This window comes from Condylura cristata, unplaced genomic scaffold (genome assembly GCF_000260355.1).
Source record: "Condylura cristata isolate star-nosed mole 26May11 unplaced genomic scaffold, ConCri1.0 scaffold00004, whole genome shotgun sequence".
Taxonomy (NCBI): Eukaryota; Metazoa; Chordata; class Mammalia; order Eulipotyphla; family Talpidae; genus Condylura; species Condylura cristata.
The window spans coordinates 2,275,503-2,294,026 of record NW_004567105.1 but is presented as its reverse complement, the minus strand read 5'-3'; the positions used below and the strand labels follow the sequence as shown (position 1 = coordinate 2,294,026).

The 18,524-nt window shown below is 65.6% G+C and overlaps 1 protein-coding gene across 1 annotated transcript in view; it reads left to right on the top strand.

Moving 5' to 3' along the window:
- Positions 1–18,524, top strand: part of SREBF2 (sterol regulatory element binding transcription factor 2) — a 36,007-nt gene that overhangs the window by 13,019 nt on the left and 4,464 nt on the right. The window contains exons 2-16 of the mRNA XM_012735111.1: positions 4,804–5,217; positions 5,880–6,061; positions 6,652–6,798; positions 7,887–8,108; positions 8,640–8,754; positions 8,922–9,103; positions 9,956–10,142; positions 10,480–10,661; positions 12,002–12,269; positions 13,452–13,621; positions 15,487–15,655; positions 16,699–16,816; positions 17,098–17,207; positions 17,906–18,038; positions 18,308–18,476. Coding sequence (XP_012590565.1) covers positions 4,804–5,217; positions 5,880–6,061; positions 6,652–6,798; positions 7,887–8,108; positions 8,640–8,754; positions 8,922–9,103; positions 9,956–10,142; positions 10,480–10,661; positions 12,002–12,269; positions 13,452–13,621; positions 15,487–15,655; positions 16,699–16,816; positions 17,098–17,207; positions 17,906–18,038; positions 18,308–18,476 — 2,768 coding nt within the window. The remainder of the gene's footprint in view (positions 1–4,803; positions 5,218–5,879; positions 6,062–6,651; positions 6,799–7,886; positions 8,109–8,639; positions 8,755–8,921; positions 9,104–9,955; positions 10,143–10,479; positions 10,662–12,001; positions 12,270–13,451; positions 13,622–15,486; positions 15,656–16,698; positions 16,817–17,097; positions 17,208–17,905; positions 18,039–18,307; positions 18,477–18,524) is intronic.

Sequence of the window (18,524 nt, the reverse complement as noted above, 5' to 3'; positions counted from 1 at the left end):
CAGCTTGCTGATTTGGATGCAAAACCGCTTAATGTTCTACAGGGCAATAAAAACAAAGTCTTGGAGGTTTTCTTTTTTACTAATCAGAAATCACTTGCAATTTCACAATTTTCTAGTAAGCTAACATCTAATCCACAAGGTGTGCGGAACGCGCAGTAAACAGGAGCGCGTCTGCAGAGCAGAGCGCACCCCGCCGGGCAGGAGGGGAGCCAGCGCCCTCTGTGACTTTCTAGGGGAGCGGTCTTCGGGGCCGGTCTTTTCTGAGTTTGGGATCATTTTTCTTCGCAAATCATATTTGGGCTCAAGGGCTAAAAGATGACTAATCAAGATGGGAAAAAGTCCTTGGTGGAAGTAACTAAGTCGTTTTGAAACGGAGTTGTGAAACTCAGGAGTAAGAGGGCGGCAACCAGGAGAAAAGGTGAGCTGCAGCCTGCCGGGCGCCAGCACCCTCCTGGGGCGCCCCAGAGGCCCGGGCGCCCTCCTGATGGTGAACCGGTCCGGGGTGGGAGGGAGCGCCCAGTGGGAAGCGTGGAGGCTCCTGCTTGAGAAACTTGACTTGGCTTGAAAGAGCTGGACCAACAGACACAGTTGACCACTGTCCCTGGGGGAGGCTGAGGCTGAAATCAAGACAGTGCGAGCGGAGCCCAGGGATAACGCTGCGCTGCCCTCGGGGCGACCTGCCAGGAACCCGCGGCGAACTTGTGGCAGAGGAGAGCAGAGAAGTGGGCGCTGCGGGTGGTGCCGAAGCGCCAGGCCTGGTTTACCTGCTGTGTGCACCCAGCAGCCAGGGCTTGGCCCCGAGGCCCCGAGGCTGCTGGCACCCAGCTGGCGGCCGGGCACAGTCAGAGCAGACCAGGGCACCTCCAAGAATGGCTCCGGCTTCTCTCTGCGCTTTCTTTTTCTCAGTTTTCGACATTTGCTTGGTTACGTGATACTTGCTGCACACACAGGGCTGTGACCCATCCGTGCGGCGCCAAGTGCGGAGAGCCCCCGCCCCATCCCGCCCCGCCCCGGTTTCCCCTCTGGCTTCTTTGCCAGGAGACAGGGCTGCTCACCCTCTCTTAAGGTGGCGGGCGCTGAGCCACTGGCTTGTCACCCTGTCGCTGGCACCGCCTCCGAACCCCTCTCCCGGGTGCCAAGAAGCCGTCCTTCCCGTGGGCGCGCCCCGTGTTTGCCGGGGTGCTCTGGGGCCCTGCGCCGCGTGACTCTGCGCTCCCCGCGTTACCGCTTGTTGCAGGACTGCCGCGTGGAGGGGGGTGGGCGGTGGAGCCCGAAGCAGCTGCCCCTCAGCGGCCACCCCCGCTTTAGGGCCTGGAGAAGCAGCGGCCCTCACAACCGGGCGGAGGCGCCCTGGCGACCGACCTGGTGGCGCGGCCTCCGTTACCTCTGGGTGCCTCTCTGCCCAGCAAGCTGCCCGCTCCGCACACGCGTGATTCCCCGAGCCGGGTCCGGGGCAGAGCTCTGGGGAGGATGGCTCGAGCGCCGAAACCAGCGGCTTAGCGAGCATCCCTGCAGCCGTAGGGGCGAGGGACTTTCAGACTGTGACACAAAGACCTTGTCCTTCCACACGCGGTTAATGTGTGCAGCGAGTTCTGCTGTGAGGCAGCCTGTGCCTGCCTCAGTTACCACAGGCAAAGCGTGCAGTGAAACCACCGGCTCTGGGCAGAAACGGGGTTAAGGGCATCACAGTTCAGAAGCTCCAGCAGCCACCAAAAAGGAGAGGAAATAAATGAAAAGACCTTAAATAACTAAAAAGGTCGGGCTCCACTCAGACAGCACAGTGTACAGCTGTACTAAGGGGCGAAGGACTGCAGGTGCGCAGCAAACCTGGCGCAGGGCCTTGAGAGGTGGGTAGGAGGCGGCTCCCCGAGTGAGGTGGTGGCAGGGAGACGGCTGATGGGCTGCTCTGACCCCGGGGGCCGGTGCCCCTGTGCGCCCCCCAGCCCATCCCGGGGCCCCTTCAGCAGCGTCTGCAGGCGCAGCCCTGTCTCGGGTCCCTGCTTAGTGCAAATCCGCATTTTCAAAACAAAGCCAGTGTGGAGAACAGGCAGGCGCTGTCTGCCGGAATTGTCTGCAAACCGGGGGCCTTCGTGGCCTGGGTCTCAGCCCCTCTGGGAGAGGACGCTGAGGCTGGGAGAGGCTCAACCTGCCCGTAGCAGGCAGCTAAGAACAAGTTATGCAAATCAGCCAAAGTAGACAGACAGCCCAGCAGGCGCCTGGAGGAAGGTAACTTGCATCAATACAAATGGCCGGTCAGAGGGGGGCGCTGCCGGCTTCCGGGCAGAGGAGCAGGGAGCTGGGTGTGAGCTCTCCAGAGCACGCTGCCCCTTGGCCCCCCGTGGAGCTTCTGAAAGAGGGGTGGAGAAGACCCCCACCGCTCGTGAGTAACACAGTAACGTGGGGGGCTACATTCTCCAGCCGCGGTGCTAGAGTGGAGGTGCTCCCTGGTGGTGCTGCCGCCAGCCATGTCGTGTGTCCCCCCCCCCTTTGTGAGGCCTGGGGGAGCCACCGCTGGGGAACAAGCCGGGAAGCAGCTGCCCAGCTGCGGCAGACCTCTGGGGGAGTTGCTGGACCATCTTTTTGCGGACCTCTGGGGGAGTTGCTGGACCATCTTTTTGCCGACCTCTGGGGGAGTTGCTGGACCATCTTTTTTTCATTTAATTGTTTTCTGTAGCTACAATGTTCCATTTATAAATTTTAAAAATCCACTAGCGGTATGGACTGTGCAGGTTGGAGATCAAGTCCCTCCTTGGGGCCTTGGGTCTTACTCCTCAGCACAGCGTCCAGCCCAGAATTGAGGTACCTCACTCGGACAGGCTGGGCCGGGCAGTGCATGTCCGTTTACGTCCCGCTCGCAAACTCCGCCAAGAACCTGAGATGAGGTGGGGCTGGTTACGCGGCCAAGTGTCAGCCACGGCCGTAATGTGGGCTCCTTGCTTTAAAGAGACCAAAGCCCGGTCAGCTCTACTGGGCCCTTGCCCCTTAGTTTAAGAAGCAGCGTCAGCAAAAACCGCGGTGTGGCTTGCGGGAGGGAGGGAAGCCGCCTGTAAGCTGGGCTGGCAGGCCCTCGGGGGCCCGCAGCCCTGGGGCTGCAGCTCCTGGCTCGGGATCATTTTCTAAGCCCCATAAACCCCTGCTTCTCCCAGGCCCCCCTTTCTAGGTTCACGGCTCCCTGCGGAGCCCGAGCCTGCGCCGCTGCTCACGTGGGCCTGGCCAGTGGCTCCCGCGGGTGTGCTCGCGCTCAGCAGAGCCGAGCCCGGCCGGGATGGCCCGTGCTGGCTGGGGCCTGGAGGCGCATGGTGCCCTGCAGGGAGGCTCAAAGCCTCTTCCCTGAAGTCGACCTTCACTGCTCAGTCCCAAGTCCCCTGGCGCCACCCAGCCGGGGCCCATCTGCCGCCTCGGGCACACCACTGCCGCTTGTCCCGCTGGCCACAAGGAGTTTATTTAGGTTGCAGCAGCCCCTGCCCGGGCACGCCGACGGGCCCCCGCCCCATGGCAGCCCGTGTTGTCTGCATCAGAGCTCCTGACGGGACTTGAGGAGGGTCTGGCCCTGCCCGAGGTGTGGCGTGGAGAGGGGCCTCCTGGCTCCCAGCCCCCCGCCCCCCCACATCCAGCCAGGGAGCCATGTTCTTTGCTCCAGGCAGACTGTGTTGGCCCCCGGTTGGGGGTTTATGGGGATTCTGGATACCTTAATAATTTATTAATTTCTCTTAAACGCTTTCCTAAAGCACTTTCTGATCTCATGTTGTACTTGGAATGTAGACACTAAATTGCGTTTTGTTGTGTCTAAACTCTGCTGAGTCCGAGGGCATCTCTGTTGACCTTGAATCACGTCCAGGAAGCTGAAATGGTGCAGGCTACGGTGTCTGTGCGATGTGCCCTTCTCACCCCCATGCAGCGGCTGGGGGTGCTGAGGGTGGCCGGGGGGCGGGGACAGAAGTGCGGCCCGGTCACTCCACCCGGGCAGTGCTGCTGGCCCGGGGTCAGCGTCCAGCCCCGGCTGCCCCACGTGGTCCTGGAGGCCCGGAGGGACTTGCTGGTGGAGGTCGGGGACATGAGTGTAGGTGGTGTCGTGCGCGTGTCCATCCTGGTCAGGCCCTGTAACCCCGAGAGCGTAGGGGTGGGCGGAGAGTGCAGGGAGGGGATGGTAGATGCCGGGACAGGCGCGGCCTGGGGCACACCGCGGCCGTCCTCCTGCAGGGCCAGCCCTGTCGGCCTGGGGCACACCGCGGCCGTCCTCCTGCAGGGCCAGCCCTGTCGGCCTGGGGCACACCGCGGAGTCCTCCTGCAGGGCCAGCCCTGTGAGGAGAAGGGCGAGCGAGGAGTTGCTAGTCCTGGCTGCAGGTGGGTTCTGGTAAGCCTCGCTGCGCGAGGATGAACCCGGGTCGAGGCCGCGGAGCGACTTGAGGCTCTTAGGGTCTCAGGTCTGGAACCTGGTCCCAGAGGGGCACGGCCTCCAGGGGCTGCCTGTCCACGCCGCTCTGCTCGGTGTCCCCACGTGCAAAATGAAGCCCCCAGGGCAACCCTCACTTGGCATGGAGGCAGCACCCCCGGGCCGATAGGGGCAGTCGGGAAAGTGGCCAGAGCGGGGCGGGAGAGGGGGCGCGGAGCATCTGGGTCCCGTCCCCCGTCTTTTGTAGCCACCTTGGCCCTGGGCCCCATGCAGAGGGCAGCAGGGGCTTCCCGGCCCCTTCTGCTGGTCCGTGCAGGCCACTAGATCTCCGTGCCCTGGTTTCTTCGACGAATTTGGGGGACACGGATCCTGGGGTGGCGGCCCAGTTACTCCTTTCCATTTGTTCACAGAGATGCTGCAGTTCGTCAGCAACCAAGTGGGCGAGTTCCCCGACTTGTTCTCTGAGCCGCTGTGTGGCTCCTTCCCTGGCGGCGGCGGCAGCGGCGGCGGCGGCGGCGGCAGCAATAGTGGGGGCAGCACCGTGGACCCCTCGATGCAGCGAGTCTTCAGCCAGGTCCCGCTGGCCCCCTTCTCCCCCTCCACCGCCTCCCCCCCAGCTCCAGCCCTGCAGGTCAAAGTGCCCCCCGCCACGGTCCCCACCCCCCCCAGGGCCACGCCCGTGCTGCAGCCCCGGCCGCAGCCCCAGCCGCCAGCCCAGCTGCAGCAGCAGACCGTCATGATCGCCCCCACCTTCAGCACCACCCCCCAGACCAGGATCATCCAGCAGCCTCTGATCTACCAGAACGCAGCTACCAGCTTCCAAGGTGATTCCGCCGTGCGCCTGGCAGTGGGAGGGTGGCCGGGTGCCCCCCAGGAGCGGCGGGCTGCGGACTGGCCCTCAGGTCTCACGTGCAGCAGCGAGGAGGCCCAGAGGCCTGGATGCCCGTGGGCCGGCCTTGAGGGTGCTTGCTCAGAGACCCGACACACGGGGGTGAGACTGACCTGGGCCCCAGCAGGCGGAGCCGGGGGGGGGGCCTTGGGGTTTTGGGCTTGGGCCTTGGGGCGTGGCGTCTTGTGTCCCCTGTCCGCCCTGCCCCGGGGCTTTCTCATCAGAGTCCCTCTGACCCTGGGGGTCCGCAGGTGGAATTAGTGCTGCCCTGAATTTTAAGGAATCTGACAGCTGTTTCCATGGGCATCAGGGACTTGGGGCTGGGGTGGGGGGCGCTTCCCTCCACTTCCTAGAGGGAGCCCCAGGGAGCTGTCGGCTCCTGATGTCTGTTAACTCCCTTGCGGGTCGCAGTCACTGCTGGTCAGTTTCCCTCACCCCACCCAGCAGCCAGCATGAGACGAGGGCTTGCGCCCCTTCCTCAGGAGCCAGCGCAGCCTGGCTGTTGGTGGCTGGGTGCCTCTCCAGCAGCACCTCACTAGGGGGTGCCCCTTCCAGTGACCAGGTCCGCCTCTGCCTGATTCTCCTCTTCCCTCCAAGTCCTCCAGCCGCAAGTCCAGAGCCTGGTGACGTCGCCCCAGGTGCAGCCGGTCACCATCCAGCAGCAGGTGCAGACGGTCCAGGCCCAGCGCGTGCTGACGCAGACGGCCAACGGCACGCTGCAGACGCTGGCCCCTGCCACCGTGCAGACGGTGGCTGCGCCCCAGGTGCAGCAGGTCCCGGTAGGAGCCAGCGGGGCAGGCGGGGGGCTCTGGTTGGGGCCCTGGGCTGGCCCCTGGCTAAGGAGGGACAGAGAGGGAGGGACAGCCTTGAGGCGCGGCTGCAGGGCCCCTCAGGGCACCGGGGAGCTGGTGGGGAGTCCGGACTGAGTTGGGCCTCGCCTAGACTCAGCACAGGCACGGCCGCGCGTTTGCTCTCGCTGCTGGGAAGCGGGACGGAAGGTGCCGGAGTCTTAAGTCATGTGTCACATGGCTGAGTTTCCTCCGACAAATGTATTTTTAAAAGAAAATCCAGGTTTATCATCTGTTGTGGACTCTGTTGTCTCTCCCCGCTGCCATCCACGCCAGGCCGGCTGTGCCCCGCGAGGCCTCTGGCACTGCTCCCCGCAACCTCTCAGCCCGAGCCCAGGACCCTGCGGCAGGGCCCTGCCCCCCTGCCCGCACAGGGCGCCCGCTGTGTGCACGGCAGTGCAGACGGCAGTGTGGGAGCCCGTTTCACGGCAGTCTCGGTTTTTCATCCTCTCCTGGAGGGTCCGTGCGGTGAGAGCTGGTACAGGTGCCAGACGAGCCACACTGTCCTCTTCTCCATCCAGGTCCTGGTGCAGCCTCAGATCATCAAGACGGATTCCCTCGTCCTGACCACGCTGAAGACGGATGGCAGCCCTGTGATGGCCACGGTCCAGAACCCGGCCCTCACTGCCCTCACCACCCCCATCCAGACAGCCGCCCTCCAGGTACCGGTAAGAGCCCCGCCCCGTCCGCCGGCTTGTCAGACCTAAGCGCTCACAGGGCCTGCGCGCAGGGCCCCGCCGGAGCCCGTGCGCCACGTCGCCAGTTGCAGGCGTCGCTCCCGGGGTCTGCTTTCCCCCCAAGCAGCACCGGCGCCTGCCATGTCAGTGCTCGGGCCTGGGAGGGCTGGAGAGTGACTGCAGTGACGCCCTGGGCCCTGGGCGGCCGTCATGGGTGGGACCGCAGCCAACTTCAGCATCTGTGGCCAGAGCTGAGTGAAAGCGATTACAGTTCCAAAGCCAGCTTTATTCCTATAAAAGCCAAGGCCGGAACCAACCCAGATGTCACCCACCGGAGAATAAGCCAGTGACGATAGAGTCGTGCAGTGCGGTTTGCCCAGCAATTCGGGAAAAGGCCGTGGGCACCTAAACTCCGTAGCCGAGTCCTGAGGTGGCGTGGGGAGCAGAAGAAACAGCCATGGTGACAGGCGGTCACATGGTCCCCCCAGTGGGGGGCGCGGCCCTGGGCAGGGCCAGCGTGGCCTGCGGCTGACTCGGGCGCCTCGGTGACCCGCCTGCGCCCCCAGGAAGCTTCGCTGTACTGTGCGGTTCCGTCTGAGCGCGGTGCCGGCGAGGCGCTGTGCTTGTTCATGGCCATTTGGGTGCGGAGGCCGTTTAGTGAAGCTGGAATTCCAGTTAGAAGAGAAGCAAAAGAAGGGGGCTCCGTGGCGTTCACGTGGTGAAGCCACTGTGCTGGCAAGTGTCGGCTGCCTCGTGCCTCCTGGTGGCCAGGGTGGACAGGCGGTGCCGCGGGCTGCCTGCTAGCCACGTGAGGGCCCGCGTGCCGCATCCCAAGAGAAAGCTCTCCCTGAGGTGTGAGTGGGGTGCCCGCTGTGTGGTCAGCAGTTTGATGGCCAAGCAGAAGCCAGGGGCCTGCCTGCGCTCGCGCAGACCGCGGCGGCGATCCTGGGAGGGCTGGCCGCAGGCGCGGGGCTCCGGCGTACCCGGCCCGCGCGGTGGGACCTGCGGCGCCACAGGCGGCTGGCGCTGTGAGGTCGTGCGCTCAGCTCACCACGGTGCCTCTGTCTGCGCCCTTCTAGACCCTGGTGGGCAGCAATGGGACCATCCTGACCACCATGCCCGTGATGATGGGGCAAGAGAAAGTGCCCATCAAGCAGGTGCCCGGGGGGGTCAAGCAGCTCGAGCCCCCCAAAGAAGGAGAAAGGCGGACCACACACAACATCATTGAGAAGCGCTATCGCTCGTCCATCAATGACAAAATCATCGAGCTGAAGGACCTGGTCATGGGGACGGACGCCAAGGTGGGTGCCGTGCAGTGGCCTTGGGGCCTGACCACTGTGGGGCCGAGGGGAGCCCCGCGCAAGCTGCCCCCAGGCAGGGACTGCGGGTCGCTCAGGCAGCGAGTGCCGGACCCTTGCTGGGCTGTCGCCCCTTCGGGCTGGCGCCACCTTTAGGAGAGAAGGGGGGGCTGGGCCATGGCCAGCAGCCAGTGGAGGAAATTGACTCCCCGTGTATTCTGGTGCATGCGTGAGTGTCCCCTGGCACGTAGGTGGCACGTGCCTGCTCACCTTCCTTCACCTCCATTTTGAAAGAAATTGCCCTTTTCCACCGCGCCGCCACACCGGGTGCCGGGAGGTGTCGCTCTAGCCAGGCTGGCTGGGCCCAGAGCCTCATCTCCCTTAGCCGCCCGCAGCCAGCCTTGGGTCCCGCGTCCCGTGCTCCACACTCGTTCGCCCCATTTTAAGGAAGAGGCCAGTGAGGCTCAGGTGGCGGTGACCCGGCCTGGGCAGCGCCGCCTGCTTGGCTCACCGTGTCGCTCGCCTTCTCCCCAGATGCACAAATCCGGCGTCCTGCGCAAGGCCATCGACTACATCAAGTACCTACAGCAGGTCAACCACAAGCTGCGCCAGGAGAACATGGTGCTGAAGCTGGCAAACCAGAAAAACAGTGAGTGTGCGGGGCTTCGGCCTTGGCTTGCCGGAGGCGCCCTGTGCTGGGCCTGGGAGGACACGCTGCTGGGCACAGAGCCTTCAGGGGCACCGCGGGGACGGGGTGCCCCCACCCCGCTGGGGCTCTGGGCAGACAGCCTGATTGCCAGAGGGTCTCGCCTGCAGAGCTGCTGAAGGGCATCAATCTAGGCACCCTGGTGGACAGTGAAGTGGACCTGAAGATCGACGACTTCAACCAGAACGTCCTCCTCATGTCTCCCCCGGCGTCCGACGCAGGCTCCCAGGCCGGCTTTTCCCCCTACTCCATCGACTCTGAGCCTGGAAGCCCCCTGTTGGATGACGCAAAGGTATGACGAGCTCTTGACAGTCCCAGCCTCTGGGAACGTCCATCTCCCTGAGTTAGCAGTGCGGAGGCCAGAGACCGGCCAGCCAGGGCTTCAGGCCCAGCTGGAGAGGACGTGAATTCAGTGACGTCAGCCAGGGCCTGGAGAATAAAGAGCCAGAAGCTGACGGGGCGAGGGCGCGAGCCCCTGGTCCTGCAGAGGGGCCTTCAGAGAGGCGCGGGCCACGCTCAGGAGGGAACGCACAGCAGCTGCCGCGGGGCCCCTCGTCACGTCCCTCCACCCTAGGGCTCCCGGCAGGACGAGGCTGCTCTGGGCCGGCTTCCAGGAACGGCGGCAGCTTGCGGTCTAACCCGGGCCTTTCAGCCGTGGGCTCTGGTCACCCGCGAGAGCCCCTGGCGGTTGTCGCCTAATGGAGTCAGTGAAGAGGCTCGGGCCTGACGTCTCCCGGCTCCCTGGGGACTGCTGGGGCTGCTGTGCTGAGCTTTGACGCTGGCAGTCCTGACGGGAAAGGACAGTCCGGCGAGGTGCCGGCGACCGCTTAGCGTGCCGTGGACTCCTTTGTTTGCTTTAAACTAAGGAAAGGCCAGTTTTTGAAAATGTCTGTAAGTGGCTCTGCTGAATAGCACAAGGCCTCAGGGCGCACACCGAGCCAGACAGTGGGCTTCAGAAGACACTTTAAGTGGCTCTAAAATACTGGAAAGACGTCGCATGCCGTGCTCTCCTCGGGCTGGGGACGTGGGGCTTCAGCCCCTCCCTGCCTCTCGGGGCCCCCCAGGCCCTGCCTCGCCCCACGTGTACGCGAGAGCAAAGCACGGCCCGCGCGCAGGCGCGTCCCATCCTGCCTCTGTCTCGAAGGTCAAAGATGAGCCCGACTCCCCTCCGGTCGCGCTGGGCATGGTGGACCGCTCCAGGATCCTGCTGTGCGTGCTCACCTTCCTGTGCCTGTCCTTCAACCCGCTGACCACTCTGCTGCGGTGGGGAGGGGCCCGCGACGCCGACCCGCACCCGCACTCCGGGCGCAGCATACTGTCCCTCGAGTCAGGTGGGTGCAGGCGCGGCGCGGCTGCTGTTCGGCCTGGCACGGAGAGGCGACGGCAAACCCAGGCTCGTCACGGGGCCCCGTGCAGGGGGCGGGGAGGGCGGGCGTCTGCTGGGGCGGCTTGAGTCAAGAAGCCAGCGACCCGTCCCCCAGCTAACGGAGGGCGCCCAGCGCCCGGGGCCGGGGTTCCTCGCGGGACCGGGCGGCGCCCCGTCTTCCCAGCATCTGGAGCGAGATGTCCGTTCTCCTCCCTGGAGCACTAGACATTCCGCGCAGGCAGGCCGTCTTCGGAAACGAGGGAGAAGGGCTTCCGCGGGCTCAGCTGAGGTGTCCCCTTCAGGTTCCGGGGGCTGGTTTGACTGGATGATGCCGACGCTCCTCTTATGGCTGGTGAACGGCGTGATCGTCCTGAGCGTCTTTGTGAAGCTGCTGGTGCACGGGGAGCCCGTGATCCGGCCACACTCGCGGTCCTCCGTCACCTTCTGGAGGCACCGGAAACAGGCGGACCTGGACCTCGCCAGGGTGAGCGCCATCTGCCTTCCTGCCCAGGCTCAGAGTTTTCTTTTGGAGTGAAAGAGGAAAGTTAGCAAGGACTTAGGGGCACCCCAGGGTGGGGGAAGCCGCCCCTCTCGGGAGGGACGACTCGGCAGAGGTGAGCCGGCGGCCTGCTCCCCTCCCCGCCGTGTCCGCCCTGCCCGGGCCTGGCTGCCGGGCGGCAGCTGTGGCCTTCAGGGCCAGCCCTTTGGGCGAGGACTGTCCTGGAGTCAGGCGTCCGGGCGTGGCCTGGCAGGCTCAGTGTGTGGTGTGGTGGTCTCCGGCGGAGGCTGGGGCCTGGGGCATGAGGCACGGCCGGGGAGGTGGCCGGGCCAGAACTGAAAGGAGTGAATTCAAAAACTGTTTGACAGAACTTGATGGTCGAGTGGGGTGAGCGACACGTGGCTGGCTCCTCCCGTGTCGCTTGGGAGCGCCCGGCGAGGGTGGCAGGGGGAGCCCCGCACCCACTAGGGACAGCGGCGGAGAGGTGGCTTCGTGAGCAGAAGAGGCAGAGCTGGTGCCTGGGCAAGACGGGGCGGGGCCAGAGGCTCGGGAAGGCTGCCTCCTTGGGGCTGAACACGCGCTGCTGGCGGGGAAGGCCCGCCGCCCCTTGCCGAGGGGCCCTCTCAGGGCCTCCTGGTGACCCGGCTGCCCCGTCCCAGCCCACTTCCTGTAGGATGCAGGGAGGGGGGCCGGGTCTCCCCCGGCACAGCATAGGGTCAGGCGGGAGAGTCCACTTCCATTTCCCGCGACCGAGTCTCTGAGCCCCGGTTACACTGGGAGCCAGAGAGGGGCTTTAGCCCTGTGCTGAGACCCCCCCTGAGTTTCTGGGGTCCGCAGAGTGGTCTGCCCAGGTCCTTGGTTAGTAGGGTGCTTTAGCTATGCACTTGCCCAAAACCAGGGTTCCCGGGCATCAGCTGATCAGAATCACCTGGGGTACCCCAGTCCAGAGGCTCTGATTTTATAGGTCCTCGGCTAGGGGCGGGACCTCATAAGTGCCCACAAGACCCCACAAGTTCTCAGGGCTGAGGCTGCCAGACCCAGGCCCAGCTGAGGGCTGGGGCCCCGCCCCGTGGGGACTGAGCGGCCTGGGACCCGGCACCCTGCGGGCCACGCCAGCGCGTGGTCAGCGGGCAGCGCTCTTGCTGGGCGGTGTGCTTGCCACCGGCTTCCTTTTCCTTTCTCCTAGTTCTCCCAGCTGCCCAGGTTTTCCTCGAGGAGCACGTGCTCTTCTGGTCACGGGGTGATGGGAGCACACTGGGGGTTTAATTTGGACACAGGAAGCCACCTCAGGCCCGTGGCCATCGCCCCTTGTTGCTGCCTTCTAGGGGGACTTTGCCGCTGCTGCCGCCAACCTGCAAACCTGCCTGTCGGTGCTGGGCCGGGCGCTGCCCACCTCCCGCCTGGACCTGGCCTGCAGCCTCTCCTGGAACACCATCCGCTACAGCCTGCAGAAGCTGCGCCCAGTGCGCTGGCTGCTCAGGAAGGTCCTGCAGCGCTGGCGGGCCGCGGCCGCGGGCTTCGAGGACGAGGCGAAGGCCAGCGCCCGGGACGCAGCCCTGGCCTACCACCGGCTGCACCAGCTGCACATCACAGGTGGGCGCGCCTGAGGCCCCCGCAGCCACTGCGGGCTGGGCCTGTCCCCCAAACAGGGGCGTGGCCTGGCTGCCTCGGTGGTTTTGCTGACACTTAAGTGGAGGCGTCGCCGAGCCGAAGAGTGACCGCTCTCATCCAGCGCTCCTCTGCGCCAGGCAGACGCGCGGCCAGCGGGCGAGTCGCCGTTCGGCGTGGCCCAGCTCGTGGAGAGGGCTTCCGTGGGCTTTCAGGAAGGGCTCCCTGGGCAGCCGGGGCTTTGGTGGAAGGGTCCAGAGGCACCGGCTCTCAGAAGCCGGAGGCGTCTCTGTGGCTGACCTCCCTGCAGAGAGGACCCGCAGCGCCCCGAGGGAGGGGCCTGTGCCCACACGTGGGTCCTGGGCTGCCGCCCCGCGTGCCACAGTGGGCTCCGTGGGTCTTCGCCGCCGAACCCCAGATGCTCTGGCTGTTAAGTTTTGTGTCCCGCCCAGGGCGCGTGCTTACATGTCGTGGGCCTTTTAACTTATTTTAAAGATTTATCTTGGGCCCGCCCTGGGGGCGCAGCAGGTTGGAGCGCTGCACTGTGAAGCTAAGCCAAGCCGGGCCGTGGCTGCTTCGGCGCCAGTTCCGTCCCCACCCTGTAGCTGACCCACAGGGCGCGGCAGACCTCTCCTGACTGCCTGTTCTGCTCCCCACTCTGCCTCTGGTGAATCTTTTCAGCCCCTGCATCTCTGGCCTGTACCCCAACCTCTGGCCTGCACCCCACTTCTGTATGCATAAATAAGTAAAATCTTTTTTAAAAGATTTATCTTTACTCATTTATGCATATAAAACCTGGGGCCGAGGCCAGTGGTGCAGGGGCTGAGGGGATTCAGCCGAGGATTCCTGCCGTGTCAGGAAGCAGCCGCTGGCACAGGCCGTGTGAGCGCACCTCAGCGTGCCCTGGGCACTGTTGGGAATGCTGCGTGCATCCCTCCGGGGCCCGCCAGCAGCCAGCAGTCCTGACCGCCTTCTTTGTTCAGAGCGGGTGCCAGGTGCCCGACGCACGTTTCTCTTGTCCCCACGCCCTGGGAGGGGGGCAACGCTCAGACCCCAGGCCGCAGGGCCCCCACCTGCGCGCTCCTGGGGTGGCTCAGGCCGTGCCTGAGCACGCGGGAGAGGCTCGGCTCGGCCGTCTCCAGGGTCGGTGTCTCTTGCCCACCGCAGGGAAGCTTCCTGCAGGATCTGCCTGCTCGGACGTACACATGGCCCTGTGTGCCGTGAACCTGGCTGAATGTGCGGAGGAGAAAATCCCGCCCAGCACGCTGGCCGAGATCCACCTGACCGCCGCCATGGGGCTGCAGACCCGCTGCGGGGGCAAGCTGGGCTTCCTGGCGGTGAGTGCCCTTCCGCCCGCGCTCTGCCCGGCCGGCGCTGAGGCGCGGGGTAGGTAGGGTCCCCTGGGTCCGCCCTCCCGGAGGGAGACGTCCGTCCAGGGGGCGTCCGCGGGTGCTCACTGAGGGCACAAACCACCCCGTGTCAACCCTCATCAGCGTAGTCAGCACAATTTTGGCCTGAGGTCAGAAGATTGACTCAGAGGGGCGGGAGCTGGGGTTTCTGTGACTTCTGTTCTTCTAAGTAGTCAGAGTTCATGGAATCTCCCACTTGCATCTCTTTGGTTCTTTTATTTTCTTAAAAGATAACTACTGGGCACTGTGGGTCCAGAAGCGGGGAGGTCCTTGGGCCAGCGGCGCCCCGGCACGGAGCCAGCGCGGAGATGAGGCTGCCCGCGCGGCTCTTCCGTCCCGCTTCCGGCTGGGCTGCTGGGGTGCCCGGGAGGTGGCCTGTGGTGGCCGGTGCTGGGCGCAGGGCGTGGGGCCGCCGTGCGCGTTCTGTGCCTCGGCCCCCTTCCGAGACGCCCCCTCAGCCCGCTGCCCCCCAGACGCGGTGGCGGTGCGGCCGCCCTCCTCGGGCGCAGCACCCCGAGGGCTGCTCAGCGCCCCGTGTCCCACGGCCTTCACCTCCAAAGAGAAACTGTCCGGAGGACCCGCAGTTTCACTGGGGCACTTCGGGGTGCCCTGGCACACCGTGAGAAAACCACGTTGGGCCCCTGTGTGGGCCGCGCCTGGGCTCCCGGGCGTCAGTGTTTCTGCCTGTCCTGTCGCCACCCCGACTCGGCGATGAGCGCAGCACCTGCCGGGAGCCGGCCCTGGGGTGATGGCTGGTGGCTGTAAAACTTAGGAAATGACCATAGAGTAATAATGCCAAGAAAATGAAATGAGCAACAGAAATTATTTCCTCAATTTCCCTTATAGAAGCCATACTGGGGTGACTGTCCCAGGATTTATTTTTCATATTAATTCAGAGCACTAAATTCTCCCCCTGCCTCCGCACTGAGATGTGTTAGGTTTTCTTCTCTAGAGAATTCAGCTAAATCTGTATCCTAACTTCACGGTTAAACAGCTCCCCCGTGTTCCTCGTGTGGCACAGCCTGGCCAGACTCGGGTCTGTGTTCGGTGACGTCTGGGTTCTGCCAAGAGACCAGCGGGCCCCGATTTCCAGGCTCCGCTGCTCATCCGGGGTTGTGGGCTCTCGAGACAGGGCTGGGCCAGCTGCTAGAAGGTTCTTGGGCTTGGCACACTGGAACCTGCCCCCCAGGAGGCCGCCCTGTCGGGGCGGAAGGTCCCTCTCTTGCTCTGAGGCACTTTTGCCAGGCCTGGTGGCCTGCGGAGAGGAGGCAGACGCCGGAGCCCGCCGTCGGGGAGGGAGCGGGGTGGCCCCTTCCCCGCTGTCCCCCCCGTGCTCCGAGTGGGGTTCAGAGATGCTATTTCTGACCCTGACATTCAAGTCTCGAGGCGGCACAGCAGCTGCTGGCTGCTTGGAGTCCAGCAAAGGTCACAGCTGTCAGGCAGCCTGACGAGGAGGCGGCAGAGGCCCCGTGTGAGGTCAGGGTCCGCTGGCCGCCCAGCGCCCCGGCTGGGCTCCTGGGTGTCACGCTTCTGCCTGCCCTCCTGCTCCGCTCGGCTGCTCCTTCCAGCGGCCGCGTGAGAGTCACGGGTGTGCGGGGGAGGCAGGACCCTCGGGGAGTGGGGCCGGTGAAGACGGGACAGGTCGCCTTGTCCTGGCCGCCCAGCCCGGCCCCGCCAGCGCCGCCTGGCCCTTGGTGGCGCTGACCCCCGGCCCGAGGGCCCCGCCCCCGCAGTCCCAGGGGCTACGGGCTGCGTCCGCGGCCCCTGTGTCACCCGGTGCTGTCGCCCCGCAGAGCTACTTCCTCAGCCGGGCCCAGAGCCTGTGCGGCCCCGAGCGCAGCGCCATCCCCGACTCCCTGCGCTGGCTCTGCCACCCGCTGGGCCGGAGGTTCTTCCTGGAGCGGAGCTGGTCGGTGAAGTCGGCCGCCAGGGAGAGTCTGTACTGCGCCCAGAGGAACCCAGGTGAGAGCTCGGCACAGCCGTGGGGAAACGGGGGCGTGTGCGCCCCTGGGGCGGCAGGCGACCGCACCCCAGTTGCGTGGGACAGTCGTCTCGGGGCCCAGGGGCCGGCCAGCAGTCCCCTCCCGCTGACCTGCCAAGCATCCGCCATGCCGCTCTCTGGTTCTGGGGCTTTGGAGAGTCGGGGGTCCTGGCCTGGCAGGCGGCCCCAGCTTGAGTGGCGGCAGGGGCAGGCTGGCGGGCAGGGGAGGCCGCTGTCCCTGTGCTCGGCTTCCGGGGGACAGCGTGAGGGGTGGCTTCCGCAGTACAGCGGCATGTCTCAGATTTTGGGGGGTGGGGAGAGAACAGCAACCACTGTTCTTTTAAATGAGTTTATGCTCAACATAAGGAGGGTGAAGTGCAGCGGCAAGTGGGTGCGATCTGGCCTCACCCTGCTGCGCCCGTGCCTCGGGCGGCCTCCACCGCTCTGCTTCCTGCCTCTGCACCAAGCAGGTTGCAGGCGCTGGTCACCTGCTCTGGCCTGGCCACGGGACAAGACCCCTTGCTTCCTCAGCCAGACCCTGGCTGGCCTCACGTCAGTGTCGAGGCTCTGGAAGGAGCAGCCACTGCCTGTCCTTGCCGGCTGACGGCTCCTGGGCCCCAGCGGGAGGGGCAGTCCCTGACACTCGGTTACTGTTTTCTGGCGAGGCTTGTGGCCGCCACCATACAGCTCCTGGCCCTGACGGAAGTAGCCCACGCCGGGCCAGGTGACACGGTGCGCACGCACCCCCACCCACACGCCTCAGCCCACAGTCACCCCCTGGCACCCCCACCCACACGCTTCAGCCCACAGTCACCCCCTGGCACATGCACACAGCGGCCGGTTAGAACCAGAGTCGGGGCCTGCAGGCGGGGTGACCACACTCCCGCCCCGCCCCGCCCCTCTGACCATCTGGTTGTTCCGGGGTTGACGAGAGGGGGGCTTGATCCCCACTCAGAGACCATGACTGTTTCCCCACACTCTGTTCAAAAAGACTCGTAAGTGACTCTGCCCGCCCCTCCCCCAGCCGACCCCATCGCTCAGGTGCACCAGGCCTTCTGCAGGAGCCTGCTGGCGCGAGCCGTGGAGTGCCTGGTGAAGCCCCAGGCCAGGAAGAGGGCCGGCGGCCAGGACGAGGAGAGCTGGTAGGCCTGGCCGCGTGCCCGCGCGCCCGGGGGACAGCTCGGGACAGGGCTGGCAGGGAAAGGGGGCCCTTCCTAGCTGCCCCTCAGACCTGGCAGCCGGGGAGCCCTGGGGAGCTCTGACGTGGGCCACGTCAAGGCCTGGCGTAGTGGTTCAGGGGGCAGAGCTGGGGTGCCCTGGCATCGGGGGAGGAGGCCAGAAACGTGCGTGGGAGCTGGAACGCGAAACAGCCAGTCCACACACAGGGTCCTGAGCCCATCTGATGTGCTTGGGACCTTTCTAGTGAATTCTCCAGTGCCCTGGAGTTCCTGAAACTACTCAATTCTTTCGTGGACTCTGTGGGGGTTGCGCCTCCTCCCTTCTCCAGCAGCTCCGTGCTCCAGTCAGCCCTTGGTGAGTGCCGGGAGGCCCCGGCCCCGGCCCCGGCTCTGGCCCCGCCCCTCCCCGCCCTGCGTCCAGGCACCCAAGGTTAGGGGACAGTGTGCGCTCAGAGTCTCCTGGGTGCGAGTTTGTATCTAGGCGGCAGGCAGGCGGTCTGCCTCGCAGCTACCCCCGACTGGGTGGCCCCGGGCAGGGAGGAGTGACCCCTCCAGACTGGGGGAAGCCAGTGCCCGTGTCCCTGCGCCCCGCTGGAGGGGGCCGAGCTCGGCGCCTGGCTGCCCAGCCTCCGCCGGGAGGCTGCCGGGGACTGCGGAAGGGGAGCCCAGGGAAGTAGCCGCCCGTCATTCCCGCGGCCTTGCGGCACCCTCATCTCAGCCTTCCGCCTCACGCAGCTGAGGGGCCCGGAGGGAGGAACCTGCCACTACGGATGCCTGAGCGACGCCGTCTCGGGCTTTTAAGTTTAGGTTGTTTCTAGCTTTTTACTTAAAAATAACTTAAAAAAATATATATGGAACCCTATTTTTCCCACTGAGGTCGATTTCTTGTGACAGATTGCCCACAGTGGGTCCCTAGGCTGATCGCAGCGCCCAGGTGTAGCGACCCTGGCGCCCATTTGGGGAGGGCGCCCCGGGGGGCGGGGGGCACAGGCCGCAGGGCACCCGGGGCTGGCCCCGGGGAGTCTGGGCTGACGCTGGTGCTGTGCCCCCCAGGCCCTGACGTCGTCTGTCGCTGGTGGTCCTCGGCGGTCACGATGGCCATCGGCTGGCTCCAGGGGGATGATGCAGCTGTGCGTGCCCATTTCACCGAAGTCGAGCGTGTCCCCGCAGCCCTGGAAGTGACCGAGTACGTCGGTCTCCTTGCCACTGACTGTCTCAGGGCGGGCCCAGACCGCGCGCAGGGCCCCTGGTCTGAGCGGGAGAGCGGGTCGGGCCCTGAGCGGCGGGCAGCGGTGTGGGGAGGGAGAGGGCACCGCAGAGGCCGAGCGTGGCCAGTGTGCCGCTCCTTGCACGTCCTTTGAGTAGCCGGCCTGTGTCCCGGCGCGTGTGGCAGGAGGGCCGCAGGCTCGGGCTGTCGGTGGGCAGCGCCTGAGCCTGCCCTCGCCTGCCCCGCAGGAGCCCCCTGGTCAGGGCCGTCCTGCACACCTGCAGAGCCATGCACGCCTCGCTGTCCGCGAAGGCCGAGGGGCAGCAGAGCTCCTTCGGCCACTGCGAGAGGGCCAGCGGCCACCTGTGGAGCAGCCTCAACGTCAGCGGCGCCTCCTGCGACCCCGCCCTCAACCACGTGAGTGGCCGGTGGGGCCCTCCCCCAGCGCCCTGGGGTCCTCGCACG